Source organism: Stegastes partitus, unplaced genomic scaffold (assembly GCF_000690725.1).
Source record: "Stegastes partitus isolate 25-593 unplaced genomic scaffold, Stegastes_partitus-1.0.2 Scaffold359, whole genome shotgun sequence".
NCBI classification, from domain to species: domain Eukaryota; kingdom Metazoa; phylum Chordata; class Actinopteri; family Pomacentridae; genus Stegastes; species Stegastes partitus.
In genome coordinates this window covers 1-26,217 of record NW_007578090.1, presented here as the reverse complement: position 1 = coordinate 26,217, position 26,217 = coordinate 1, and the positions used below count along the sequence as shown (strand labels likewise).

At 41.2% G+C, this 26,217-nt stretch overlaps 5 protein-coding genes across 6 annotated transcripts; 1 reads left to right on the top strand and 4 right to left on the bottom strand.

Annotated features, from left to right (window-relative positions):
- Nucleotides 1-437: 437 nt before the first annotated feature.
- On the bottom strand, nt 438-6,227 carry LOC103359199 (protein FAM53C). Its single transcript, XM_008284431.1, has 5 exons — nt 6,179-6,227; nt 3,860-4,112; nt 3,685-3,745; nt 2,778-3,610; nt 438-2,009 (listed from the first exon to the last, which is right to left on the bottom strand). Exons 2-5 carry the CDS (start codon nt 3,941-3,943, stop codon nt 1,755-1,757), a joined length of 1,233 nt encoding a protein of 410 aa, XP_008282653.1. The 5' UTR covers nt 3,944-4,112; nt 6,179-6,227; the 3' UTR covers nt 438-1,754.
- A 490-nt stretch (nt 6,228-6,717) lies between these two features.
- Nucleotides 6,718-12,247, top strand: phykpl (5-phosphohydroxy-L-lysine phospho-lyase). The gene is made up of 13 exons (XM_008284428.1): nt 6,718-6,841; nt 6,918-7,036; nt 7,160-7,319; nt 8,433-8,507; nt 8,593-8,680; nt 8,770-8,886; nt 9,027-9,109; nt 9,218-9,443; nt 9,761-9,915; nt 11,134-11,223; nt 11,347-11,480; nt 11,650-11,694; nt 12,039-12,247. Exons 1-12 carry the CDS (start codon nt 6,783-6,785, stop codon nt 11,691-11,693), a joined length of 1,350 nt encoding a protein of 449 aa, XP_008282650.1. The 5' UTR covers nt 6,718-6,782; the 3' UTR covers nt 11,694; nt 12,039-12,247.
- Nucleotides 12,248-12,605: 358 nt separating this feature from the next.
- On the bottom strand, nt 12,606-16,256 carry hnrnpaba (heterogeneous nuclear ribonucleoprotein A/Ba). 2 transcript variants are annotated; one of them, XM_008284430.1, is made up of 9 exons: nt 16,194-16,256; nt 15,469-15,698; nt 14,868-15,036; nt 14,621-14,779; nt 14,404-14,535; nt 14,211-14,301; nt 13,952-14,104; nt 13,758-13,843; nt 12,606-13,318 (listed from the first exon to the last, which is right to left on the bottom strand). In XM_008284430.1, exons 2-8 carry the CDS (start codon nt 15,681-15,683, stop codon nt 13,773-13,775), a joined length of 990 nt encoding a protein of 329 aa, XP_008282652.1. In that variant the 5' UTR covers nt 15,684-15,698; nt 16,194-16,256; the 3' UTR covers nt 12,606-13,318; nt 13,758-13,772. The 2 variants fall into 2 exon arrangements, with proteins under 2 accessions (XP_008282652.1, XP_008282651.1); XM_008284429.1 differs by having other exon boundaries at nt 16,142-16,243.
- Nucleotides 16,257-17,805: 1,549 nt separating this feature from the next.
- On the bottom strand, nt 17,806-20,094 carry nme5 (NME/NM23 family member 5). The gene is made up of 5 exons (XM_008284427.1): nt 19,969-20,094; nt 18,991-19,196; nt 18,381-18,481; nt 18,182-18,300; nt 17,806-18,030 (listed from the first exon to the last, which is right to left on the bottom strand). Exons 1-5 carry the CDS (start codon nt 20,092-20,094, stop codon nt 17,929-17,931), a joined length of 654 nt encoding a protein of 217 aa, XP_008282649.1. The 3' UTR covers nt 17,806-17,928.
- Nucleotides 20,095-20,961: 867 nt separating this feature from the next.
- On the bottom strand, nt 20,962-25,560 carry rack1 (receptor for activated C kinase 1). The gene is made up of 8 exons (XM_008284425.1): nt 25,317-25,560; nt 24,637-24,808; nt 23,100-23,247; nt 22,522-22,617; nt 22,140-22,250; nt 21,679-21,819; nt 21,322-21,432; nt 20,962-21,075 (listed from the first exon to the last, which is right to left on the bottom strand). The coding sequence occupies exons 1-8, from the start codon at nt 25,423-25,425 to the stop codon at nt 21,010-21,012; spliced, it is 954 nt and encodes a 317-aa protein (XP_008282647.1). The 5' UTR covers nt 25,426-25,560; the 3' UTR covers nt 20,962-21,009.
- Nucleotides 25,561-26,217: the final 657 nt, after the last annotated feature.

Below are 26,217 nucleotides of genomic sequence, written 5' to 3'. Positions count from 1 at the left end.
GAAAAAGCATCCGTGGACTGGAAGGAGCGCCCTCACCTTCCACGGCGGAACGACAAAGACGTGTAAGACTCTTCTGTGCAACAAGTCTGCTTTGCACAATTATCAAAACTTTTTTTTGTCGAACCGCTGTGAAATGTGTTCAAAACATCCACACATTAATTCGCACTTCTATTTATGATACAGATCGCTGCAATAAAGTTTTTGCGAAACCTGTTTTTTTTTTAGCTAAACATAAAATCTAAATGTGTGTGCTGAGCAGAAATGCCTACTGTTTAAAAAGTCTGAATGGACTAAACACCGTATATTTCTGTATCAGCAGAATTATATTGAAATCTGCCACTAGGTGTCACAATAATCTAATAGTCTCCAGCACTCTGACTTGCTCTTACAGTTGTCCACAAGCAGGATAAATAATTTATAAGAGAAAGACAACACACTTTTAGGAAAAAAAAAACAAAAAACTCTTTATTAAATTTTATTTGTACATAAATTGTGCAACAGTTATATTTCCATCTGAAAACATGAAAAATCATTTCTTAAAGGCCACCAAATCATCCGCATCACTACTGCCCTTGTCACATACGCTCACAGAATTGGCTGGACGTGTGTTTCCACTCTCACCGCCGTACAGTACGTTACATTGTGCCCTGTGGAGTCCAGCTGCAGCACTGACTCAGTTATTCAACCGACTATTATGTGCCACGCGCTCAATAATATCTGAATCATTGCAAATGGAGATTGCAAAAATGTCTGGCTGTGAAAAGAAGACCAGAGCACCAATAACTCTGTATTTTAAGCTTAAGGCATGGTCAGTTAACAGTATCATTAGTATTACTGTTCACAAGGTGTGATAATGTCCAAGCAGTTACAGAAATTACAAAAAAAAAAAGGATATATGAACTGAAAGGGGGGTATCTCCTTTTTTTTTTTCTTTTGCCATTACAAGAAAAGCTTCCCTTTGAAAATCAAGATTTATTCCAGAGAGACAAGCTGAAATCAATGATCAGCATTAAAAATTAAGATGCATCTTTAGAGTCTAGGATTTACAGAAGTGCAGAGTCCTGGAATGTATACCTACTACTGTTATACCAACAGGAGAGCATGTACATATGGATTCTTATGCAGTTTGGCCTGCTCCAATAATATTTTAAGCTACACATGGCAAGATTATGTCTACCCTTAACAGCTCACAATTAATCAAGTCCAAATTTAGAGACCCAAATACAAAAGTAGACTACTCCAGTATCTGATAGGGCACTGAAGAATGCCACCCCAATTCCATTTAACATTTAGCTTTTAGTGCACTTCCTGTGAAATAATTTGAGAAAATATCAGGAACATTTTGCTTATTCCAGTATATAGTGTTCTTTAATAAGGATATGTAAGACTATCAAGATGCATACCAATGGCTAATGGTAATTAAGACTTGTATTCATATCAAATATTAGTCAAAATTCTGTGCGCATGAAGACTTGCGTATTTGCTCATGCACATTTCCCTATGGAGTGCTGAACAGGCAGGCACTGACATTTTTGTGAGATGTTGAATAGTGAACTAGTTCAAGTGTTACAATCATAGCATTGTAATTTGATATTAGCTCCTACTTGCTTGGTTCTTAATTACGAACTCTGGCCATATGCCCCAGGAGGGCAGCAGGTTCCCAAGGACTCTGCCAGAAGGGCGCACAAAGCCTACAGGTGTGCTTAACATGGTTATGAATGCAGTCATCACACACTGGGAGTACCAAGGAGTGGTCAGTTTTCTTCGATAAGATTCAAGTCCAATTCTGTGCAGTCTCTTTCAAAAACAATCTTTTTTACTCCATCTTTAACAGTCCTTTTTCTTTCCTCTTCTTCCTCCTCTTCTTCTTCTTCACTTTCACTTAGTGGCCCGATGCTAGCTCGTCCTAGGAACTCAGCAGGAGAGAAGGCCGAGCGCTGCTCTGTCTGGGAAGACAGTGGAACGATGCAGCCTCCTGGTCCACACACTAGGCTCTCACGATTACCAATCTACACAGGAGAAAGATGTGTCGTGATTTTCATGTGGCAATAGCATCATTTAGTATAAGGCAATAAACATCCTCTAAAATGAACTCATTCTTAATCAATGAAATATCGGCTTTCATATAGCAGGATGCACACCAAGCAGTAACAAAATACAGGTGTTGCAATGGTGACATTACTATCAATAGCAGGAAGTTTGCACAGACAGCACTACCTGTTTCTTGGCTAAGTATAGAGAAATGCATAACAGAGGCAATGGACTTGGCTGATGTCCCATTACATGTAGATAAATAACAGACTACCTGACTATTTGACATAGAATGTATAGACAAGCACCAGGACTGACAGCAACCTGATGTGCTGTAATTTCTAGCTACCCAACTTTAAGTACATACTGAGTGGTTTGTCATGGTTATGTATCATTAAAGCAAAATAAGCCATCAGTTGAATATTAAAAGGGGCCCCCAGATTGTCAAAAAAGTCTTTATTTAAGGATTTTGCCTGGAGAGTATCAGGTCATGTGATTTTTCCTTTATTAAGCACATGCAACCAGGGATTAACCTGTGACAGGAGCCTCATTTTGAATAGGTAGAACTCTGGCAGGAACCTGTGTTCAGTAGGATGCATCATAGCAAGCGTTGTGTATCAAAGGGAACTTGTGTACAAGGCCTACTCTGGGCACAAGCAAATGGATGTCTACTGATTACTTGGAGTACTACTAACTATGACTCAACATATATATTCCTTGAACACCCTTTGGACTACCTTACTCACCTGTGTCATCTTGCTGAAATCTAGGCCTGGCCTTGGGCAGGGGAGAACATCTGGGTCATGGCGCCTCTTCAAGCGAGGTTTGCGCATGTCGCAGGGCTGTGAGTGGCATCGTGGCAGTGCAGGGTGCAGGTCACGCCTAGAAGAGGAAGGTGTACTGCAAGCTGAAGTGGGAGATGGAGACAGGGCTGGGGGCTCTAGGCCAGAGCAGCCATATGTCAGCACAGAAGCAGGGGAGGGCTGAGGGGGCAAGGCCGCCACAGAGGCATTATGAATGTGCACAGGGGAGAGAGAGAAGCGGCGCTGCAACACTGAGTGAGAAATGAGAGGGGCCGGCGAAGAGGAGCAGGAGGAAGGAGCGGCAAAGGAGGCAGAACAGGCTCCTTTCAGTGTGTCACACGGGTCCCAGGGGAAGCCCCATGATAAAGGGGAGTCAGATGACAGTGCTAAGCTAAAGAACGTAGGGCTGGAAGATGAGTGTATGGAAGAAGAGGTGAAGGACGAACTGGGACCGCAAAGTGGCAAAGAGCTGGCTCCAGAGCCTGAACTGGATGCTTCTCCACTATGGCAGCCACGTTTGACTGGGGTCCAAACCTTCGATGCACTGGGATGCCAGGTGGAGCGACACCGAGACAAATCTTCTGGAACCGAGAGGGAGCGGCAGTGGCGTTTTGAAGGTGGGGGTGGAGGTGAGCTTTGGAAAGCCTTGTCTGTGAAGGAAACCTCTGGTCCTTGGAGGGGTTCTCCAGAGCGGGAAGGAGGCCACAGGGAATCAAGTCCACAGGAATCCTCAAAAACATTGACTTTGGATGATGGGTATACAGCTGAGCTGGTCTCTGAAAATGTCAAAAGATGGACATGAGACCGATTTTGCAAGCTGCAAATGCTGCTCTTAATTCAATCAACTTACCTTGTGTCGTTCTACAAGCACTCCAAGAGACAGTGGGACTGGATCCCACTGTAGGTAATGACTGTAACAAACACAACAATTTATGTTAATAATCAAAGCATAAAAAGCTAAGTCAGTCAAAGACAAAAAAAGAGCATTTTGGAGCAAAATAAAATGAATTTGGTATCTGACTCACCACATTCACATTGAACGAGAAAGCCTTGTGATAAGGTTCTTCCAAACTCTGCTTACGGAGTTGCTCTGTGATAAGTGTCACCATAATTGTAGCTACGATCCAGGGAGAGACATGGAGTTGAGGAGATTTACTGAGTGCAGTACAAATGTTACAAGTCAGAATCCTGGCGTGGTATGTGGTGTCCCCTCCACACCTCAACCAGCCAGACTGACCAACTTTTTTCACTGTGCCACCACCATCATCTTCATGCCACCTAGAGGGACAGATGAGAATACAACCAAAATGGAGTAATGTCAGTAATTAACTCTAACCGGGACATAGATTGCAGAAAACACTTCATTTAACTGTACAATAGGTATTGCCAGACAGAGCCATCAGGACCTGGAGAGGAAACTAAAAGCTATTAATGGGAACTTTACTTTAATATGATATAGCTGTTATTGTGTTGAAAAACCCAGAGAGAGAGGGGGGAAAAGAACAGTGAGTACTAAGGACCAGATATTTCTATGAGACTTAGGCTGGAATCTATATGCTGCCTTGTTCACAGGGAAAAAAAAGGAAAAAGCAGAAGTTCATGTTCACAAAGGCAGAGAGCACACATGGACATAGGGAGACCCTGAACAAAGAAACACTTCACATTCCATCGTGGAAAGTGAACATGACTATTTCTTTATGGGACTACAAACACGAACTACTGTTATTTCAAAGAAAATGCATAGTATGGCCCAAGTGAAAACCTTTGGGGCAATACAAAGGCAATCAAGTCAGCAGGGTCCAATAAACTCAAATGACAAGAGTTGTGAGTAGTGAAGAGAATGGAAGGGGGAGGGAGTGACTAAAAGGGAAAGGATGGGGGAAGTGTGTGAAAAATGAATGGGAAAGGGGTTGGAAGCATGCCATAGTATTTTTGCAAGAGGGACAAAAGAAGAGTGACCAGGTCTCAAGGACTTATATTACTGAGGCAAAGCCAAAAGGGCGTGATGCACCCATATATCAGTAGGCCACAAGACAGTGCCTGTCCATTTCAGTGACACACATTCCAAAGCTATTTCCTTTATATGCAAACAGACATACCTTTTAAAATCTAATAGTTACCGAATCCACAAGTATTTCTGAAGATTAACCTGCACTGCATTGTGTGAAGAATCCCAGGAAACCTTTGCATGGCATAAAACTGTCCATCTCACAATGAAACTAAAACAGCAAGCCAATATGTAAAGTCTGTCTACTGTACTAAAATGTAACATGGCCTTTGAGCCTTTGCTCTTCTCTTTAGGAGTGCGAAGGCTAAAGTACATTTAAGGCGGACACTAAACCAAATATTAATGCTTTATCTGTAAAAACTCAAAATATGTCCCTTAGTCTTATGAAACCATTTGATGGCGTTTAGAGTCCTACTCACTGAAGAGTTTAAACATTTGGTGTTGGCAGTCAGATGTGGCCTCCAGGGCCTTCCTCCTTGTGGCAAACATGGTGCTACATTGCTAGCCTTGTTCCACATGCCAGAAGACAAGCTACTTAAGAGGCACTGGCTAAACTTCACCCTGTGGCAGAAGCCACTGTTAAAAGCCCTGAACCCCACAGAATGACAAAAGGCAGGGTTCCAACCAGCAACTAATTTTAAACTTTAACATCACTTTTCAATGTTGTCAGCAAACATTACTGTTGACGTTACGTTTCATGATATTTTCACAACGACAAGCAAGACATGTCTAGCATAAAGCATTAATTAACACTACAGGGATTAATTACACTGTTGTGACCTGAGGATACTAAGGTAATCATGTAAACCAACAAGTAAGTTTGGGACTGTGTTGCGCAGCTTGCCTTTTTCTTAAAAGGGAAGAAAAAACGCGTTTGTATTTGTCAGCTAAAATTCACAACGTTGTCTCAAAACGTTAGCTGCAGAGCAGCTGGTTGTCATTGACGATAAAGGACTTGTTAAAAATAATGCTAGCTTTACTGGCTAAATCGGACACAGACTGTAGCAGGTGAGCATGGTGGTATACGGTAAGCTAGCTCAACAACACGATGCAGCCCTTGAAGCACCAAGTTATTAGCCGGTTATGTTAGCTAGCTGATAGGATACGAAGTGCACTAACTACAATGACTAGTTTGTTACATTCTGTCTTTGCTACGGGTTCATGGCTTGTCATTGCAGCCGCTGGTAACCACGGTCGGTTAAGACAACACTACGCAAAGTTGCGTTGATAAATTTAACGGCTGTGCTTGCAATGTCTATCTAAATTAGTTGCAGCGTTAGCTTGGTCACGCAGTCTGTTTGCAGGCTAGCATGCTACAGCTGTCCTGATGTATTACCTGCATTCGGCGGTTCCTTAGCAACCGAAGCTGCACAGTGAGTGCACCGGGTGGACGGCGGCTTAACGGAGTATTTATAGCCTTTGGACGATACCAATGCAGAGGTGTTTTGAATGCACTGCCTTAAAAACTGCAATTTGAGGAAACGCTAAAATGCTTGTGCAGCGCGTATCTTTTAAATTTTTACTCGTTGGTGTAATTATAACCAAAACCCAATTTGTAGCAACACATTTTACACTTACTTTGCGCGTCTCTGTCCTGCTAACACTCCCACAGTTAGCATCTTCTAAATAAAGCGACAGCAGAGTTTGAAACTGACAAAACAATATCGAACTAAATTATTTTTTCCTATATATGTTGAATAACAAAATATCCATGAAATCACGAAATAGACCACCTATGTCTGCAACAGGAAAAAAGGAAAACATTACAAAATACTTAAGCTGAATGAACCGTGGGAAGTGAACCCAACTCTACTACTAACGCATGCGTGGTGGATGTTTTGACTTAGCTTCATTTCTTTAAACTCACGCTAATAGCGTAGCCCTCCGTGAGTTTCTACGGCAGTCTGCGGTATATGTAATATAGAAAGACGAAGGAAGTTATGGCACTAGAAAAACTCAAGAAAGAAGAAACTCTCGCAATGAGGAAGAGGTTAATTGGGTATGTAAAGTAAAACCTATTGGTATTTTCTTGTTCTCATAGTGCTTCTGACACGTATTAATTCCTGCGATTTCAGACAGTCATTGCGGCTGTTTTATTCAGAAGATCCTGTGAAAATAGTAAGAGCAAGAGGACAATATCTGTTCGATGAAAGTGGGAAGCGCTATCTGGACTGCATCAGTAATGTCCATCACGGTAAAACATGTAACACTGAGTACATAATCCATTGTTATTACGTTAAAAACTTGCAGTACAGTAGACTTCTGCTTCCTAGTGGCAGACATTTTTAATAACATACACTTTGTGTGTGTCATGCAGTGGGTCATTGTCACCCCAGCATTACAAAGGCTGCAGCAGCACAAATGGACCTCCTGAACACAAATTCACGTTTCCTGCATGACAACATAGTCCTGTATGCAGACCGCCTGGCTGCCAGCCTGCCTGAGAAACTGTGTGTCTTCTACTTTGTTAACTCCGGGTAAGTAATACTGTTTATCACACCCACAATCCCACAGAATTGTATTCCTTAAATGTCCATTATGGTGAAAGTCCACTTTTATTGTTTTGTGGTTCTAAACTTGGAGCTGTAAACTAAAACTTGATAAGATGAAGGTGCCATTCTTCATGCCCCTCCAAAACCAGATATCCTCCCAGCTTTACAAGCCAGGAAAAAAAAAATTACTCATCTGCAAGCACGTCAATAATTGTCTAATTCAAACTTTGCATAATCCTGCACTTTCACGACCTGCTGCCTGTTAGATGAGCCATTCACAAAGAGCAGCTACCTGTCAGCTTCTGCCACCAGCAAAAAACACCAAATGGTCTGCTGTTGGCTGCAAGAGTGAACGCCAGAGTCTTCATGCACTCCCAGCTTCTGAGGAACTGAAGACCAAGTGGATTACTTTTACTACTGATGACAATGTCACCACCACAATAGGAAAATCCTTTGTGTTAGCACGTTCTGGGACTAATATACATATATATACACTAATACATATATATGTGCTTCAATGCACCCTAAACTCCACCAGTGTTTGCTTCTCTTGCTCATCTGTACTGCATTTTAATACAGGAGAATTTACATATTTTTAGTATGAAAGTATGAAACTGTCACTGATTTGCAGCTCATTGAGACAACATGCCAACCAGCAGTCATTTTAAAGCCATGTCCAAGTGGTTGCTTTGCACTACTGCTTAGCAGCAACATCATATGACAAAATCACCATACGAGAGCTAAAAATGTCCGTGTTGTGAAAATTTCCATGTAAAATGATTGCTCAGAGAGAAAGTTAGCAGTGATAGGAAAGCCTGCTCTTACACACCCAAAGTTTTCCGTGTCCTCTGCCATGTGGCTAACTGAGGTGCTCTGTGCTGTCAGTCACAAAGAAAGTCCTCTTCCAGAAGGGGACATGGGCAGCAGCAGCTCAGCTGTAGCCAGGCTAGAATAGTGCTAAAACCAGGCATTATACAGTTATCGGAAAGGTATTTGTGCTGAAAAGTTATAAGACACATTCTGGAGACATAAGAGACTTTGCAGAAAGGGGCATAATATTGGATCTTACAGTGATTTTGTATCTTGTTTCTCTGACAGTTCAGAGGCCAACGATCTTGCTTTACGCTTGGCACAGCAGTACACCCAACATGACGATGTCATAGTGCTTGACCAGTAAGTATTGTGTTCCTATACAACACCTTCACCATCTGACAATACACTTGCTTTTCAATTACAATGAACTCTCCCTCTATATTAGTGCTTACCATGGACATCTAATGTCCCTCATCGACATTAGTCCTTACAAGTTCCGGAAACTGGCAGGACAGAAAGAATGGGTTCATGTGGTGTGTAGCGTAATACAACTATCATTGCACAAGCCGCTATCCAACAGTGGACTCTTGCTTATCTCAAAGAAGGCGTCTCATCCTCCCAGGCACCCTTACCAGACACCTACAGAGGAATTTACAGGGAAGATCACCCCAACCCTGGACAAGCATATGCTGATACAGTAAAAGACCTAATAGAAGAAGTGCACAGCAAAGGCCGTAAGGTACGCTTTAACACAGCCTCAATACAATCTGTGACTGTCAGAGGTGTCACCACTACACAGAGACACTTGGAAAAGGTCTATAATAAACACAACCAGTGCATGGTCTTTATGTTGCTTATTTATGACTTTATCCCCCATAGATTTCTGCCTTCTTTGCTGAATCGTTGCCTAGTGTTGGAGGACAGATCATTTTGCCCCAAGGGTACTCAAATAAAGTTGCAGAGTGAGTAGTGATTCAGTTTTCTGGTTGTTGTTGTTGTTTTAATTGGTTTTTGCTCGGGTACATTTACAATAACGGTGGTGTGGTGCATCTCCTTCATGCTCTCCGCAGATACGTGCGCTCAGCTGGTGGAGTGTTTGTGGCAGACGAGGTGCAGACCGGTTTCGGACGTGTGGGAAATCAGTTCTGGGCTTTTCAGCTGCAGGGAGAGGATTTCTGTCCAGACATAGTGACGATGGGCAAACCGATGGGAAATGGGCATCCCTTGGCATGTGTGGCAACTACTGTGGAGATAGCAGAAGCTTTCACAGCGAACGGAGTGGAGTACTTCAATACGGTAACTACACAGTAGCCTTAGTACATTTAATAAAGCATCATCTCTAAATTTGTCCACTTCCAGAGGCAGCCACGGTACTAAACCAGTGATACTGATACACTTATGTAATCTGAAATAAGTTGACCATTCAACACAGAACTGATTAAGTTGTAAGAGGATAGTCTTTCAAGATACAAAGGTAAAAGGGGTGTTTTTTGATGTAAAGGTGCTTGTTTTGACTGACTGAAAGTTATTAAGTCACTCTTGTATGTACTACTGCTATGCAAGCATTCATACTATCAAGATGAATCATTTATTTTCTCTCCGACTACATGCAGTTCGGAGGGAACCCAGTGTCCTGTGCAATTGGCCTGGCAGTCCTCGATGTGATAGAGGAGGAGGACCTAAGAGGAAATGCCACAAGGGTGGGAGCACATCTTAAGGATTTGTTCACAAAACTACAAACACGACATGAAATCATTGGAGATGTCAGGTAAGGATGCCATGACTTATGCACTCAGGCTCTTTAAAGTCATAATAGTATTTTTTTTTATTTTAATCCATGGTACTAAATCAGGTAAAAAGTAGTAATAATATTAAACAATAAGGAAAATCTGGCCAACATTTAGTTGTCATCTAATACCAGTTCGCTGCACACACTCATTAAATCTCACCTACAACCGGCTAAGACGTCCACACGGGTGTTTTCACTGATGTGATATTGGACAGAATCTATTCAATATCAGCATTTTTCTTCGTATAGAATAACCCATCATTTTCCACATTCAGAGGAGTCTGTGCAATATTTACATTTTCTTCATGTAGAGGAATCTGTACCTTATCAACAGTGCTTGTTTATATTCATTGTTCTACTGTTTTACTGATACGCCCTACATTTTTGCTCTGTTCCCTTTGCTGCTGTAACATTACAAATTTCCGAGAATTTCCTGTAGAATAAATAAAGGATCATCTTTTGTTATCTTGTCTTGTTAGGATTTTCTTGTGAGCATGTACAGTGCTTGACTGATGTCTCTCAGATTTCAGTTTTCTTGCAAATGTTGTGGTTGAAAGTGGTTACACTCATTTATCACCCAGGATTTTTTTAGAGTTTAACAGCAAGGATTGCTCAACAACCAAAAAAAAAATCATGTGATCTAAGAAAACACTTGCATTATGTACCAGTTATGTAGCAGCAGAAGAACAGCACATAGAGGTATACCCTTTTTAAAACTGGCCCATGTTCATCATACAGCACCTATCGACCTCAGCACACTTCCAACATAACTCCTAAGTGCAACCTGAAGTGGTTAAGTCAGTTATTGAAAACACCTGTGTGGATATGGGAGCAACATCTTTTTTAAAAAAAGAGCCTTAGCAAAGAGTCCAAAATTAGTTACTGACAAGCACAAATTGAGAAAAAATGTAATAAAAACCTATTTTTAACATATATCACAAGCATTTACCTTGCTAAACCTCAAAGTAATAAGTCCTCCCTACTGTGTCATGCAATAGTCTTACCCTTCCTGCAGTAATTTGAAGTTATGCATGAAATTGCGTCAGAATTGATGGATTTTGGTAGTATTCACATAGACAGTTTTGCAGTGTACAACTGTAAATTATGATGGCAGGCCATTTATTTAAAACATATGTAAGTATGTTCTTTTTCTCCACTTTACTCAAATGCTAAAACATGCTTTTTCCATTTATGCAGAGGTGTCGGACTGTTTGTGGGACTTGAGCTGGTTACAGACAGAAAGAAGAAGACCCCTGCTACAGAAACAGCAGCATGGGTGGTGAAGAGGTGTGGGATTACATTGCAAGTGTTGCTTTCAGGGAAAAAAGATGCCACCTATGACTTGAATTTTGTATACATGGTGTCTACAGTAAGGTGCTCTAGGACTCAACTCAGTGTACTCTTTGTTAGGTTGAAGGAAGAGCATCAAATCTGTGTCAGTACGGACGGCCCCTGGGAAAACGTGGTGAAGTTTAAGCCTCCCATGTGCTTCAGCATGGATAATGCAGAACTGGTGGCACAATGTATCGATGGCATCCTCACAGGTTAGTTACACAAACACCACCTTCACAGCTGTGAACGCATGCCATCCACTTGACACCTCATGTCATACGAGTAGACGTCTCAACACTGTGTAAGATGTCTATGAACAGTTAATTGCACATGTTTATAATTTGAGTACAGAGAAATTCATCAAAGTCCTTGTTGTTACAGACATGAAAGCCAATAACCTCAAACTGGAAAAGGAAGACATCTAAGGTTTGTTAAACCTGTAGAAAACTTTTAATTGCATCAGACATTGTCAGGTGATCACATTCATAACGATCAGAGGTAGAGATATGGGTATCTATACTTCAGGCTCCAGTAGATCAAACAGCTTCATCTCACTTGGCAGAACATGTTGCCTCCTTCTACTCAACACTGATCACTGCGTGGGACTCACTGTTTTTAAGGAGTGTAACTTTTGATCAGAGCATGGTGTATCAAAGATTAAATAGCAATGAGAGTGGATTTTAAATAATGTTATGTAAGGATCACTGCTGTGATTCACTGGAAAGTGTACAAATGTAAACTGAAATGTCATTGTAAATGTTTTGTTCCAGGTGTTCACAGCGCCAATTCATGTTGCCATTTTGGTAGAAGATGCAATCAGTGATAACCAGCCAAATGAACATTAAGTGGTGCCGGCTACAGCACGTTGTTTGCACCTGGAAGATGAATATATACCAGAAGATGCTAATGTAACACTAATGAAATTCCACACTTACTTTGTTTTTTTAAACTGAAACTAATAAACAGTTAACATTTTTAATCTGGACTCATACGGTGTTTTACCCACAGCAGCAACTGTTTGGCTAAAGAGCCTCAACCTAACACTGATCAGCAACATGTTCTTAATACACAATATGGTTGAGTTAAGCACTTACCAGACCACTAGCTTTTAACTCGTGGACACATTCACAAAAATGCTCAAGTATTGCAGTTTCACATCTAGTGGGGTGGGTATTAACACTCAGCCAGTTATCCTGCAGGTAGTGAAGCCCTCTGCCACAGCTTTCCATAGAGGCATCCGTAGAGATGTTAACATTACTTGAGACAAAACAAGCAAGCCATTTAACAGTACAAAACATTTAACATTACGTTTACAAATAATAACAAAAAGATCCAAGTGTAATATAAACCAAAAGTTTATTTCTACCAATTTGCCCAAGACACTAGAGGAATGAGTTTCCAGTGAGAGAGGGATTACCCTCTTACATTAACAGGCTTGCATTGAGTTGAATAACACTAGTAAAGCCACTTAAAATTGCAGACATGATGGGGGAAGAATCTCCTTAAAAGCCAAAGGGAAAAAAAAGAAAAAAAAAATGCTGGTTGTCTTCGTCTACAAAGCCATCTGCAAACATTCACTTGACACGCTTACAAAGAACCCTTTGATTAGTTTAAATCCCTTATTTTACCTCACCCCACATCTGAAGCCATGCAACTCGCATCCAACACTCAGCATGGGATAAAAGAACTAAAGATCTAGAAACACCAAAAGAAAACAAAAGCAAAAATGTTTTATTTGTGAGCTTTAAAAGCTCTTGCTCCTGCTTGTCTGTAAATCCAGTAGACATGTAAAAATACAACCATACAATACATTAGATTCAAAAAGGTACCAAAAAGTACAGTAAAAATAACACTTCCATCACTGGAAATGTAAATGGACACAAAACAATATAAAATAAAAAGTGGAAAAGTGACATTTGCTTCCCCAGTTCCTCACTTGATCTGTACAAATGGAGCATGAGTCCAAATTTCTGCCAACTCCAAAGGAAAAGCCAGAGCCCATGTTCGCTGTGGTCAGACCATGGATCTCTTTTTCTTATTTACTTTAGACCTTAAGAGAAAAACACGGTGCTTAACGTTACTGAGAATAAACCAACTGTGGCATGCAGTTACACAAAGACAGACAGGTGCATGAATGAGTTTGACAGGTCAGTGAATGGACAGACACACTTTGGGGGCGGGGGGGGGACACGACCGCTAGCTATTACACCTAGCACCCTGGTGAGAGGTGAAACGGTCCTTATTCCTGTTCTCAACCACCAACAACTCAATCCTTATTGATCAAGTAGTCTTTGTAGAGATGCATCTTAAGATGGCTGACAGGTGGAATGAATCCATCTTTAATGATCCCAGACCCCACAACACGCCCTACCCTAACCCCACCACAATGCTTGAATGGATTTAGAGTAGATGGAGATCTTTGGGGTCAAAAGGCACTAATGGTTACAGCTATGTTCTCATACTACCACGGATGATGCAAAAATGCATACCTGCACTACGTGTGATCAGTATGGCTTGTAGCTACTCTGGTGGCCTCCACGTCTTGGAGTTTTCCCATAGCTTGTATTGCCCTGGTCTGGAGGACAAGAGAAAAAGGGACTGAGTTCTTCTGTACAACAAGGAGGACCAAGAAAATAAAGTTTCTCTCATTCAGTTTCTTTTCCTGGGGGCACTTATCGCTTACTGTAATCGTAGCCAGCCCCATAGCCGTAATAACCAGCAGAGTAGTCATAGTTGCCATAGCCATATCCGTAGCCTTGCTGTCCATAACTATAGTTCTGGTTGTATCCTTGGTTCCAGTAGTTGTTGTAGCCTTGATTCCAGTTCTGGCCCTGGCCTAGGAACAACAGGTGAGGCTTTTGTCACAACTCTCCAGCACACAGGATCCAGGTAGTTAAACATATTCAAAAATATAATAAATAAATAAATACTAAGACGCTTACCTCCACGGCCCCTGCCGCGTCCGCCGTATCCACGGGCACCATACTGCTGCTGCAGGTAGACCTCTTTGGGCTGGGCTATTTTAATTTCACACTGTAACAAAACACAAGAGGATATTAACTTTTAGTGTGCAATGCAAAAATCACAAACCCAAGTCCATTTTTATCCAATTTCCAATGCGCACTGCGCCATTACCTTGCTTCCACCGACGTTATGGTACTTCTTCTCCATGACCTTCTTGACGGGAGCCTCTTCTTTGTATGTGATAAATACGAATCCCCTCCTCTTCTCAGTCTTTGGATCTTGTGGAAGCTCAATGGTCTCAATCTGCAAAAGACGAAAAAACAAACTTCTGAAGCAGCCAATGACATTTATTTCTTCACTGCAATGACAAATCTATTGAATGTGATACCTCTCCAAAGGTCCCAAAGTACTCCTGAATGACTTCCTTTGAAGTGTCAGGGTTAAGGCCTCCCACAAAGATTTTCTTGACAGGATCCTTCTTCATGGCCATGGCTTTCTTGGGGTCAATCTGTCGGCCATCTAGCCTGTGCTCCTTCTGCTCAAGAACCTAAAAAAAGAAGAAAACATTTCAAACATCCCACCTTGTAAATACCTTGGTGCGGTTTATGTTCCGACACAGTTGCCTCCCCACTCACCTTGTCTACGCTGGCAGCATCTTTGAAGAGAATGAAGCCAAAGCCTCTTGACCTGCCGGTTGCCTGGTCCATCTTGATGGTGCAGTCTGTCACCTCACCAAATTTAGAGAAGTAATCCTTAAGATCCTTCTTGCTGGTGTCCCAGCTGAGACCACCGACGAACATTTTCCTGTGCACAGACAGAGGGACGTGTTTAGCAGCAGCACCCCCTACTCCAGCTTCATGTTATGGCGGTGGGGGGTGGTGCAGGGCAGGAGGGGGGGGTGTAAATATACACAACGTACACACTGTTCCAGTACATCTGTTGACCCAGTGACGTAGGGGGGGAGGCTGCAGTGGCTTCGAGCTTTTTTTTTTTAAACAACAATAATTCAAACAAACAGAACATTTCCACGATACGAGCAGCGCAGACGCCTCGTATCTATAGTTTTTCATGAGCCATTACGTGCTCGATGTAATCCCTGCTGGAGCGCCCATCCCCCCTCCGCTCTGCACATGGCGCCAACAAAAGGCCGGCTGAACAAAGAAACATGGCAAACCGCCGGTGCTTATCGTGACTAACGGTTTCCTGAAATACCAAGTCATTTTTTAAAAAACTCACCCTGCATCCTCCTCGCCTTTGCTGGCGTCGATCTGGCCGCCCTCCGTGCCGCCGTTTTGCGAATTCCCGTCCGTGTCGGGCCCTGCTCCCTCTCCGCAGTCATTCACGGCGCTGTCGTCGTTCCCCTCCTCGGTGTGGCCGGCTCCGTTAAAATCATCGTCGACTTCGTGGCCGTTTTCCGATGTTTCCATGTACTGCTGCTCTGCCTCAGACATTTTGCACGATTACGCCTGAGCCCGTGAAGGAAAAATAACAATTAAGTTATGAAATTGTGGCGGTTATATAATCTGTCATGCCGTACATGCCTCGCCATTTACATGGTGCCAATACGTGCATTTCCCACCATTTTGGCCGGCGCTAACGCGTTCCATACATTCAAGGAGAGCCCGATTTGTTGTAGAGAGCCGAGAAATGGCAACAGCTTGCTTACACAACAAGATAACTAACCAATGTCTGAGTACATGTCTGCTGGAGGCAAAGATTAGAAAAGTTGCAACCATCTGTATCACACTGATAAACCGAGCCCGGACAACTCACATTCGCAGTTACGTAATTCAGAGGCCGAACTGGCCGCAATATATGTGTACATTTGTTTTTTTTAAACAATAACACACATTTTATCCACATTTACCAGAAAACAACATGAAAAGACTACAAGAATCGTACTACTTACGTGACAACCTAATGAAAAAAACAGGCTAAAGAAGTAGAAAAAATCTGCTTACTGGTCACACAACCGGAGAGCTCTCTTCAAGATGGATTCTCCCACACGACGACAACTCGTGGTTGGTTTTCTAGAACCGGCAGAAAAAAACGCCATTTCTGCGGAGGAGTCATCTAATTGGTTGATCCCTGCTGTCACTCACAGTTTCGTCCAATTAGAGACGACTGTCGTTTTCTTTTCTGTTTTTTTTTTGCAGAAGATGTTCACGCCCTCGGAACACAGGAAGGAACTCAGAGTACCTTTTCTGCTTCTGAAAATGATGTGTTCACTGCACGGCAATTTCAACCACACTCAGCTGAATTAAACAACCACACCGGTGTGTTGCAACCGTGAGCGGTATATTTCTACCGATTCCAATTCAAATTAACTCTGAATCCGACAGAAAATGTCGTCTAACGCAACAGCCGTCACCCGGACAGTGTGTGGAAACTGTCCAAAAATGTAAACCGTAGTGTCCCCGTACATTACCAATAATTGACATTAGGCTGCAAGTGGCTGCTGAGGAAATCTATTTTGGGTGTAAATGTTGAACATGGGATGGATACAATGACAGCGATACTATGAAATAATTATTATTATTACATCATCATGGTAGAAGCCTGAAATCAGGTTACAAGCTGTTTCATTGGGGATTTTGTGGTAATTAATGAAACCATAATTTTCTCTTTCTTCCTTCAGACCATCACTCTGATATATATTACATACCTGATAATATCTATATTTATACCTGTCATCAGAACCTGCAAAATTTGCACTAGTTTGGGTTCACTTTTAACATGCTGTTTTACATGCATCAAACACTCATTTTCATTTCTTTAACTTGTTGACCTTGTTTCAACGCAAATATGCAAGTGTTTGTTTGTGTGTGTGTGTAAGTAATGTCAGAGCAAAAAAAAAAAAAAAAGACAGACTCAAATCCCTCTTTGTGCACACATCCTTGGCCAATAAAGCTGACTCTGAATGCACAGTTTCAAGTAAGTACCATCTTTGGGTCTGTTCGATAAAAAGAAACACACTTAATAGATCTTTCTATCTCTTTCTTGTTTTATAGCCAGAAGTGCTTTATGTCATACTATCATTGTCGAGGGACCACATACATACAAAGCTACAAACATAGTTAGATATTGCAGAACAAAATGGCCTTGAACACTGGGTACAAGCAATTATTTACAATCAGTCTTTTTCCAAAAATACTTTTTATGATTGCTGAAAAACAAAAACACAACATAATGCTAATGCTGGAACTGTACTTGGAATTCTGTTTCAAAATTGTCTGTCTGTTAGTTGCCACTTAATCACTTATCACTCCATATAACCAACGGAAATAATCGACTTTGGACATTCGGTAACACATTTATTAAATATCCACATGCACAAATAAGCACTTTAAAAATGGTACATTTTGTGTTTGCAAACCATTTCCAGAGGAGGGACAGGATCAGAAGCAGGTCATAGCAGGTAAACCAAATTACATTATCTAGTCCAACCTAGTTAACGTTCTCATCTCAAATGAGGTCATACAACTCGTCCATTTTGTTTCAGTGCAACTACGTTCACTTCACCAAATGCAGATGTTCTAACCCACTGACTGATATACCAGGCAATTCTGATTTATACAAAAAAACAAACAACACAAATGAACAGTCTTGAAAATACATTTCATGTCTTCATAGCACTGAACCAATTAATTTATCAAAAAAGAAAAAAATGAACAGAAAAGATGTATTTGTCCTTCTCTATTCCCTGTCCCCCTGCTGCTCTTGTTCTTCCACAATGCCTCCATCACATATTTGAGGACTGTTTGGATCGTTTTTAATCAGCCAGTCAGCGAGCCAAGTCTATTGAAAGTGCAGGATGATGGAGGAAGACGTCAGGCAAAACTCGGCACCAGCAATCAATATGGCAACAACGATGTTTAAAAGCAAGAAATACTGTAAATACCCAGGGAATAAATCTGTTTATTGTAACATATTTCACATGAATACTTACACAGGGGTGGAGAGGCTTCTCCTTGCAAAGCTCAATGAGCCCACGTCGCAGAACTGGGTATACATACCTGCTCAGGTATTGTTCGGTTGCTTCTCTTGAGGGAAAGGGCTCAATTACAGCTGCAGACACAGAGAGACCGCGTGAATTGTAAGTATTAACTGAATCTCTATGTGAAAAACAGCATCTGTGAGATACTTACAGTTTGGGAACATGAATCTGATCTCTCTCACAGCTGCAGGAAATGACTCGCTGCCATGTAGTGCGTTTTTCAGGTCAGAAGTGCCATATTTTGCCCTAAGGCTGCAAAAAAATACAGCATATTTATTTATATCAGTGCCAGTCTTGTTGTCATAGTGCAGACCTTTACCCCTATGTAAAATAAAAGTTAATATACAAAGTCATGGGATGGCACAGACTCAAAGGGCACGGTAAACTTTGCACTGTGCATTATAATAGTTGGAGAATCATCGGAGAGCAGAAATAGCCATTTATTTGTGACACCATAATGTGGGCACGCTCACATAATATGGAACATCTACAGAACTTATATTTGGGTAGGAAAATTCATAGTAATTGAAAGCTATTTAACGTATACTGAAGGTTTATTTTATATATTTTGTTTCTCAGCAGATATTTGATGCACCTTCAATATCTTGAATTATTTTATGACAAGGATTACAGGATGATTCATAAGCACACTACACTTTCCATGATCAGCCTTTCATAAAATGCAGAAATGCTTATCATGTAATTTAAATGCACACACACACACACACACACACGTATATTTAGAAATGTGTAGGCCTGACCATTCTGGATGAGTTTCTCTGGCCTTGGTGCTGCTGACAGGCCCTATGATGGACTTCCAGTGGGCAATAGCGTTGTCGCGAGCCAGCATCAAGGCAATGATAGGGCCTGAGCTCATGAAGGCTGTCATGCTGGGAAAGAAGAGCGTTCCATACTGGTCTGCGTAGAAGTCGCTGCACTGCTCTGGACTTAGATGCAGCTTCCGCTTCTTCAACAGGGATTAAGTGTTGGACATTTCAGTGAAATGAGCAGAGAGATGAACCAAACCTAGTGAATACGATTAACCACTTCAGATGGTTCAGATTAATTTTTACAAACTACTAAAGGGGGGGTGTCACTGAGATCATCTACATGGTAATTCATGTATAAACAGGAATGAGCAATTAATGTCCAAGAAAAAAATCCAAGTTGTTGGAGAATACTGCACGATTTGACAAACATAATTAGAAAATGCAAAATCACATACATTTTTCTTGGTTCTTCATTACTTACTAGATTATTTTGTTCTCCAAATGTGATTAAAAACTTAGTGACACTGAAATTTGTGGCCAATGTACATCTTTCTGCTAAAGAGTTTGACAAAATGGTAAAATTGTACTGTCATTGATACAATACTATTCATGATTGCCTGAATATTGCTAACGCCCTCTAGTGGACAAACTATATGATGGCGACAGTTTCTTTTTTTTTTTTTTCCTCTTTCATTTTTATACTTCAACTACTTGTTACACGTCAGCCAATACCGACTATATTTATAAATCTGATGATTATATCAGCATTGCATTGGTCAAGCTATATACACAGTCGGAGAAACATGCATTTTGCGGTTGCATTTCACTGTAAAAAATAATTACACAAATGATTGCCTCAAAAATCATCAGCTAAATCAACCACTTCCCGACACATTACAGTCCTATAGTGTGCAGACGTTAATGTTGCTGCGCCCACCTCTGTGTTTTGTATTAGGACTTAGAACTGACCTGCAGGATGATAAAGCCCGCCTTGAGGATGGTATCCTCAATCTCCTCAGCTTTGTGATGTGCATCTGGTTTGATGATGGCCAGTGTTCTTTCTACATAAATACGAGGACGTGAGGTTTGCTCCATTTTCACCTGGATGCTAACATTAGCTCACACAAGCTAATGAAACCTGTTGCTAGAATTACGATGGAACCAGTCAACGGAACACTGTTAGGCAGTATTTAAGTTCACATTAGCAACACTGGATTACACGAAACACCGTGCGTCGCTTAAATTCATATTCTTTCTAAAGAAACAAAACAAAACAAAACAAAAACGACAAAGCTGCTACCGTCATTTAAACCACCGCTTCACATTCAGCATGTCTGTATTCTGGTTGCTAAGATACTGTTTCATGGCTACGGCACCCCAGACAGGACAACAAAAACTTTACAAACGCCTAAATCTTGGCAAATATTTACAACAGCCACATATTTTTTTAACAAATATCAGCTTGTCTTGATTTGCTCGTGTTTTATACACGAATTGCATCAATATGTTAGATCCACAATAAACAGGTTCCTTATTTTCTAGTTTACACCACAACTGGTGCTGAAAAACGCAATTGTATTTTATTTTAACTTCTAATCTTGAAATTTTTTCCTTTCTAAACCAAACTTTAGACACATTTTTAAACATCTGTTTTACTTCTATTTGCATGACACCATTTTTGCAAATGTACACTTTGCGGTTTGTAATAAAATGTTGTTCCTGCTGATGTGTCAACTGTCACCCAAGTCTTGATGTTTCTGTAGAAAGCAACTGGACACGCATCTCACACATTATCCTGAAGAAGCCTCTTGGACGAGAGGTGAAATATCTTCAAGACCTAAGAACAAAAGTTCGATGTCCCCCCACTGCAATGCAAAGTTTGCTAAAGTTTTAGCTTTGATTACTTTTTGCATCTTTTAGAACCATCAATATTACAGAATGTTGACACCAAGACGGCACACGTTCTTTTTCAAACAGTCTTTTATTCAAAGTTGCTGAAACGAGGGCTTCTTATCGAGTTCCAATAGTAACCTGCCACACTCTGATCAGGTTGTCAGTGTAGCCAGCAAACAGGGTCTGTAAAGAAATAAAGGGGGAGGAAAGTTATCAATTAAATTCATAAATGTGCATGTTTTATTATTTTATAGTGTATTAATAAACGAAAAGTGTTTCTAGTGCCCCTCATATTTGCAGGACTGTCACCAGTGGACATCAGAGTTAAAAGTGAATGGGTATAATCACTGGGGACGCAACACTAAACCCACTAACTGGACTAGTTAGTCATCTGTGCTGAAAGGTCCGACAGAGCTGAATGTTCCGTACCTGTCCGTCAGCAGACCATGCCAGGGAGGTACACTGTGGGGGTTCAGCCTTGCTGTTTGTGCTGATCACTTCCTGTCTCAGCTCATCCACAATGATCTTGCCCTCCAGATCCTACACGGGAAGAGAAACCACAAGTAGTGCAATCACTGAATTACAAAAAGTTGAAGGACAGAAGTTAAGGTATCAAAATGTATCACTGAGTTAACAAGTTGGACAAGGCCTGAGCTCAGAAACAGCCTCTGATATCATCAAAAGAGTACAGTTGGCATTGGAAGTTTCATCACTGTTCTTTATGCTGCACCTTTAATTTTACACCATGTATATGCTGATCATGAGGTATATAGCATTAAGTCTTACCCAGATCTTAATGCTGGGGCCAGTGGCGGCACAGAGCCAGTAACGGTTGGGGCTGAAGCACAGGGCATTGATGGTGTCACCGCTGTCCAGGGTGTAGAGGTGTTTGCCCTCATTCAGGTCCCACAGCATGGCCTGGCCGTCCTGGATGGATGGAAAGAAAGGAGATATGCTTCAGTTACTATTTCCAAGATCTTTACATGATTCTGAACAGCTAACCGTCACAGAGTTTGATGCATGAGCACGTTTACAAATCTTCAGCACTAGCCCAGTGACTTTTTAAGTGCAGGTATCACTCAGAAACAGCCTCTTTTGTCATCACTGTTGAACAGGAGCATGTAAAGTATTCATCACTGCTGAAGCCTGCAAGCTGGGCCTAAACTGGGACTTTCACTGAGTTCAGAACTGGTGAGGAGATATCAAAAACCCCTCTATGGTAGTGTACAAAAAGACGTGTATCTTACCTTTCCACCAGAAGCACACAGGGAGCCATCAGGAGAGACGGTCACTGTGTTCAGGAAGCCAGTGTGGCCAATGTGGTTGGTCTTCAGCTTGCAGTTGGCCAGGTTCCACACCTTCAAGCAAAGGACAGGCAGACTGTATTACATCTGAGTTGCTATTACCATCATCATATAAAGCTATCTGGCTTGTTCTCTAAACACAAGAATTCTCATCAGTAAGGGTGTCAGGAAATACATGCAATTTCTATTTTTATTTTTTTAAACCATTGAGCAAACAAACCAGTTCAGACCAACTTTCCTTTAGGTCCTTTTTCTAATCTACAGTCACAAGGATGAGAACTCTGAGGCAAAAACTGAGGGGGAGGTTTTCAAAAGAACAACATACCTTGACCATCTTGTCCCATCCGCAAGAGACAATGATGGGGTTGCTGCTGTTGGGGGAGAAGCGAACGCAAGATACCCACTCAGAATGGCTCTCTTCCTGTAAATCAAAGAGGTACATAAATTGTTGATGCAAGATTCTCTGGATGCCCGACTTCACTGTTTAATTTGTTACAGCCACAAGAAATCACTATGAACAGGCAAGCAATGTGGGAAAACAAATCCTAACAGTAAAGTGTTTTGTTTGGTATCTTGTTAACATTAAAGCCAAATACTCTACAGGTTCAGCCAACTATGGCAACTGCATCATTTGTTGACTATATTAAGACCTGGCAATATTACAATCAACCAACTGCAGTAAAAAGCCAGTTCAGTATCGTTTCCACTATACACACTGAGCAGCAAGTTTGGGTTTGGACATCAATTTGAACTGTGTTTGATAAAGCTTAAGCCACCAGTTCAAAAATCTAACTAATAAGCAGTTCAAGGTAACAACACCATAATTAAAATCTATTTCCACTGACACAAAGACAGAAAGACAGACTGCAACTTGCGTGGAAGCAGCACGAGTTGGCGGCTCACCTGGATGGTGTACTTGCAGACTCCAAGAGTGTTCCACAGCTTGATGGTCTTGTCTCGGGAGCCAGACACAATCTGGCGGTTATCAGCAGAAAAAGCCACGCTCAAAACATCCTTGGTGTGTCCAACAAATGAGCGGGTAGTGAGGCCACTGTGGGAACATACAAACATTTCAGATGAATAACACACCTTTGCATCTTACGACACTCATTTAGAATCATGAGCATGTCTACTGTTGCTGCAGCTAAATGCTATTCAACAGTCAGGATAACTTTGTCCCTAAACGATTTCATGCGTCTATGTTCACACTGCAAAGGCTGAAAATCATGACTCATTGTACAAAGCTGTGGAATTCACAGTCCACTAAAACAGGCTCCATGAACTGCATCACAATGAAAAAGTATAATTGAGTTGCAACAGCATTGAGTCCAGCACAGATCAAAAGCAAATAACTTCCTAAATAGATGGGGAAAAAAAGACAAAACAAACAAACAAAAAAAACATTCAGGTGAAAAATTGTTTCCAATGAGCAAATTGAGTTCAATTAACATTGAGGAAAAAAATTACAGCAATGTTCCATTTCAGATTTTCAGTCGGGGTACTTCTTGTAGTAAATGGAAACGTAAGTAAAGACAAAACTTTAATTCTATGAATTTCTATTGATACAAACAAAATCAGCTACCTTTCATAGCTGGGACTTTGCTGGGAAATCAGACTGTTTAAAATGATTACTGGACTTAAGCTTTATGACTGTGGCCTTCATGGATGGATAATAACAAAGTACAGCATTTAATGCCAGCGTGCTTTGAGTTTTGAAACAGAACCTAAATTACTAAAACTTAATTTCAGGAAAGTGGGAGGAATAAAGTTCGTAGAACTCCATAATACTCTTTCAGACTACATTGGATGGCAGTTTGCAGTGTTGGCTGGCCAATTTAAAGTGATCATACTGGCCTACTAACAAAAGTTATCTGTTAAAGGATTATCTAATCTAATGGCATTTATTACCATCTGGCTAAACAAAATTTATTTAGAGACAATTCAGGAGAAACGTGGGACACATATAATTTTAGAGCTGAGCCATACTGTCCAACCTTGATACGAGCCACTATTAAATAGGGTGCTCTGATCAATGAAGCTGTTGCAAAGTCAAGCAACATGGCCAGATTTAAACAACTTAGGCTGTATCTATATTTGATTTGACCAAACAAAAGAGTGGAGAAAGAAAGGCCTGACGCAGTCACTATGCAGTTCAGCAGAGAGTTGCAACTAACTGATGGTAAACTGGCAGCATACATTTTTTTTAGACTGTCATTTTGGTACCAGATGTTCAGGAGAAAAACAAACATACAAAACAGTACAACATGAAGAAACCTACTACTCTTTACCCAGTGTTTTTATTATGTTAAGCTCCAACTGCACTGAGTTATTAAGTTACAACTGTGGCTTAAGTGGTGCTCCATAGACAAATCATGTACATTGAAAGAAGCAGTTTTCCACCTTGACTCTCAATCATCGATCCAATACAGAAGAAACTTACGTGGTGAGGTCCCACAGGCGGAGGGTGTGATCCCAGGCACCTGACAGGGCAAACTGTCCATCTGAGGAGATGACAACATCACTTACGAAGTGAGAGTGGCCCTTCAGAGAACGCTGGGGGATGCCATAGTTGGTCTCATCACGGGTCAGTTTCCACATGATGATAGACTTGTCTGAAAAACAGCAATACACAATATTTATTTTAAACTGGAGATCCATGCTCAGGTAGGAGCTCCTATTTTAAACTTTAGCATGCAATGCTAGCAGTGTGCTAGCTAGTGCATTTCCAAGCAAAGCAACGAAGCATCTGGTCAGCAGGATCAGTCTATGACGGTTAGAAGTGGTTTGTTGCTAAATACGCAGTTTTACATGCAACTACTTGTGCAGTACCACCTGTGTGTGTAATTACACGTGTCACAGAGTCACTGTGGGTTCCAACGGCTCAGTTACAGATGACACCAGACAGCGTTAGCCATCTTGGCTAACCTGCTTCTACCCCCCAACATACTAGAATGTGTGAGTGTAAACACCGTGGAAGACATTACGTGGCTGTAACTTTATCATATACACGTTTCTAACGCCAGCAAATTAGTTTGTCTTACGTTACAGCAGCCGAGCAGCTACTTGACTAATGCTATGCTATGCTAGCCATGTTGGCGGAACCGGCGGGGGAAGCCTCACCTCGGGACGCCGACAGAATCATGTCGGGGTACTGGGGCGTAGTGGCGATCTGGGTGACCCATCCACTGTGGCCCTTCAGGGTCCCCCTCACTGTCATCTGCTCGGTCATTTTGGCGACGTTCGGTGGTGCCTTTTACAAGGATGGATTCGGATTTTTCTGAGGTCCGGACAGACCTAGGTCCTCATCGCATCTAGGCACGGAGGAAAAGGAAGCTCAGACCCGGATGCAAAAACTAAGAGGGGTTGAGCTGGCCGCAGAGGATTGTGGGATACGTGGACTTCACTCACATGTCGTGTACACCGGAGGGCGTCCAGGCCTTTATAAATCTTTTTTTTTTGTTGGTTTATTTGTATGTTTGTTTGTTTTTTAGAAAATGGATATAATAATAATAATAATAATAATAATAATAATAATAATAATAATAATAATAGGTGTTAAAGCCTTTAAAAACAACATGATACTGATAATCAAAAAGTCAAAATATAATTGTAATGTTTGTTAAAGTCAAACATATTGTTCAGTTTCACAGTCATATTTGCAGTAGTGTCATTATTGTGTTTATGGGTGTAACTATATTTCAAATGTGACCTCTAAGTTGCTACCAAAATATGCCAAACAGTTTGCACATATGTTATAGTTTTAATGTTTAATATAAGTTGCAGTGGCTTGACAAATTTTCTTGAGGCTATGGACAGAATGTTTACTGTTCTTGTGGCTACATTTATTATTATTTTTTGTTATGGCCTTGTGGAATGGCCGACCTGTAGAGCTTCGTCACACAGTCTTGGTTGATGCTTTGAAAATAAACTTCAGACTTATATAATTAAACTGGCCTTTGTCCCACCTGCTGTGATCTAGGTTTATAATCTGTTTGTTCTTATTACTTATTTCTTTTTTTAG

Excerpts from the sequence above, each read along its gene's own strand:
- hnrnpaba (XM_008284430.1), bottom strand. The coding sequence starts at position 15,683 with ATGTCTGAGGCAGAGCAGCAGTACATGGAAACATCGGAAAACGGCCAC. Across the intron at positions 15,037-15,468 it reads AAAGGCGAGGAGGATGCAGG|GAAAATGTTCGTCGGTGGTC; the intron begins GTGAGTTTTTTA and ends GTCTGTGCACAG. Across the intron at positions 14,780-14,867 it reads ATGCTGCCAGCGTAGACAAG|GTTCTTGAGCAGAAGGAGCA; the intron begins GTGAGTGGGGAG and ends TTCTTTTTTTAG.
- nme5 (XM_008284427.1), bottom strand. The coding sequence starts at position 20,094 with ATGGAGCAAACCTCACGTCCTCGTATTTATGTAGAAAGAACACTGGCC. Across the intron at positions 19,197-19,968 it reads CGGGCTTTATCATCCTGCAG|AAGCGGAAGCTGCATCTAAG; the intron begins GTCAGTTCTAAG and ends TCCCTGTTGAAG. Across the intron at positions 18,031-18,181 it reads AGAAGCCTCTCCACCCCTGT|ACTTGGCTCGCTGACTGGCT; the intron begins GTAAGTATTCAT and ends CACTTTCAATAG.
- phykpl (XM_008284428.1), top strand. The coding sequence starts at position 6,783 with ATGGCACTAGAAAAACTCAAGAAAGAAGAAACTCTCGCAATGAGGAAG. Across the intron at positions 7,320-8,432 it reads TTCTACTTTGTTAACTCCGG|TTCAGAGGCCAACGATCTTG; the intron begins GTAAGTAATACT and ends TTTCTCTGACAG. Across the intron at positions 9,444-9,760 it reads GAGTGGAGTACTTCAATACG|TTCGGAGGGAACCCAGTGTC; the intron begins GTAACTACACAG and ends GACTACATGCAG.
- LOC103359199 (XM_008284431.1), bottom strand. The coding sequence starts at position 3,943 with ATGGTGACACTTATCACAGAGCAACTCCGTAAGCAGAGTTTGGAAGAA. Across the intron at positions 3,746-3,859 it reads TCTCGTTCAATGTGAATGTG|TCATTACCTACAGTGGGATC; the intron begins GTGAGTCAGATA and ends TGTTTGTTACAG. Across the intron at positions 2,010-2,777 it reads ATTTCAGCAAGATGACACAG|ATTGGTAATCGTGAGAGCCT; the intron begins GTGAGTAAGGTA and ends TCTCCTGTGTAG.
- rack1 (XM_008284425.1), bottom strand. The coding sequence starts at position 25,425 with ATGACCGAGCAGATGACAGTGAGGGGGACCCTGAAGGGCCACAGTGGA. Across the intron at positions 23,248-24,636 it reads CGCCTGTGGGACCTCACCAC|TGGCCTCACTACCCGCTCAT; the intron begins GTAAGTTTCTTC and ends ATGTTCCCACAG. Across the intron at positions 21,433-21,678 it reads GCCCCAGCATTAAGATCTGG|GATCTGGAGGGCAAGATCAT; the intron begins GTAAGACTTAAT and ends CTTCCCGTGTAG.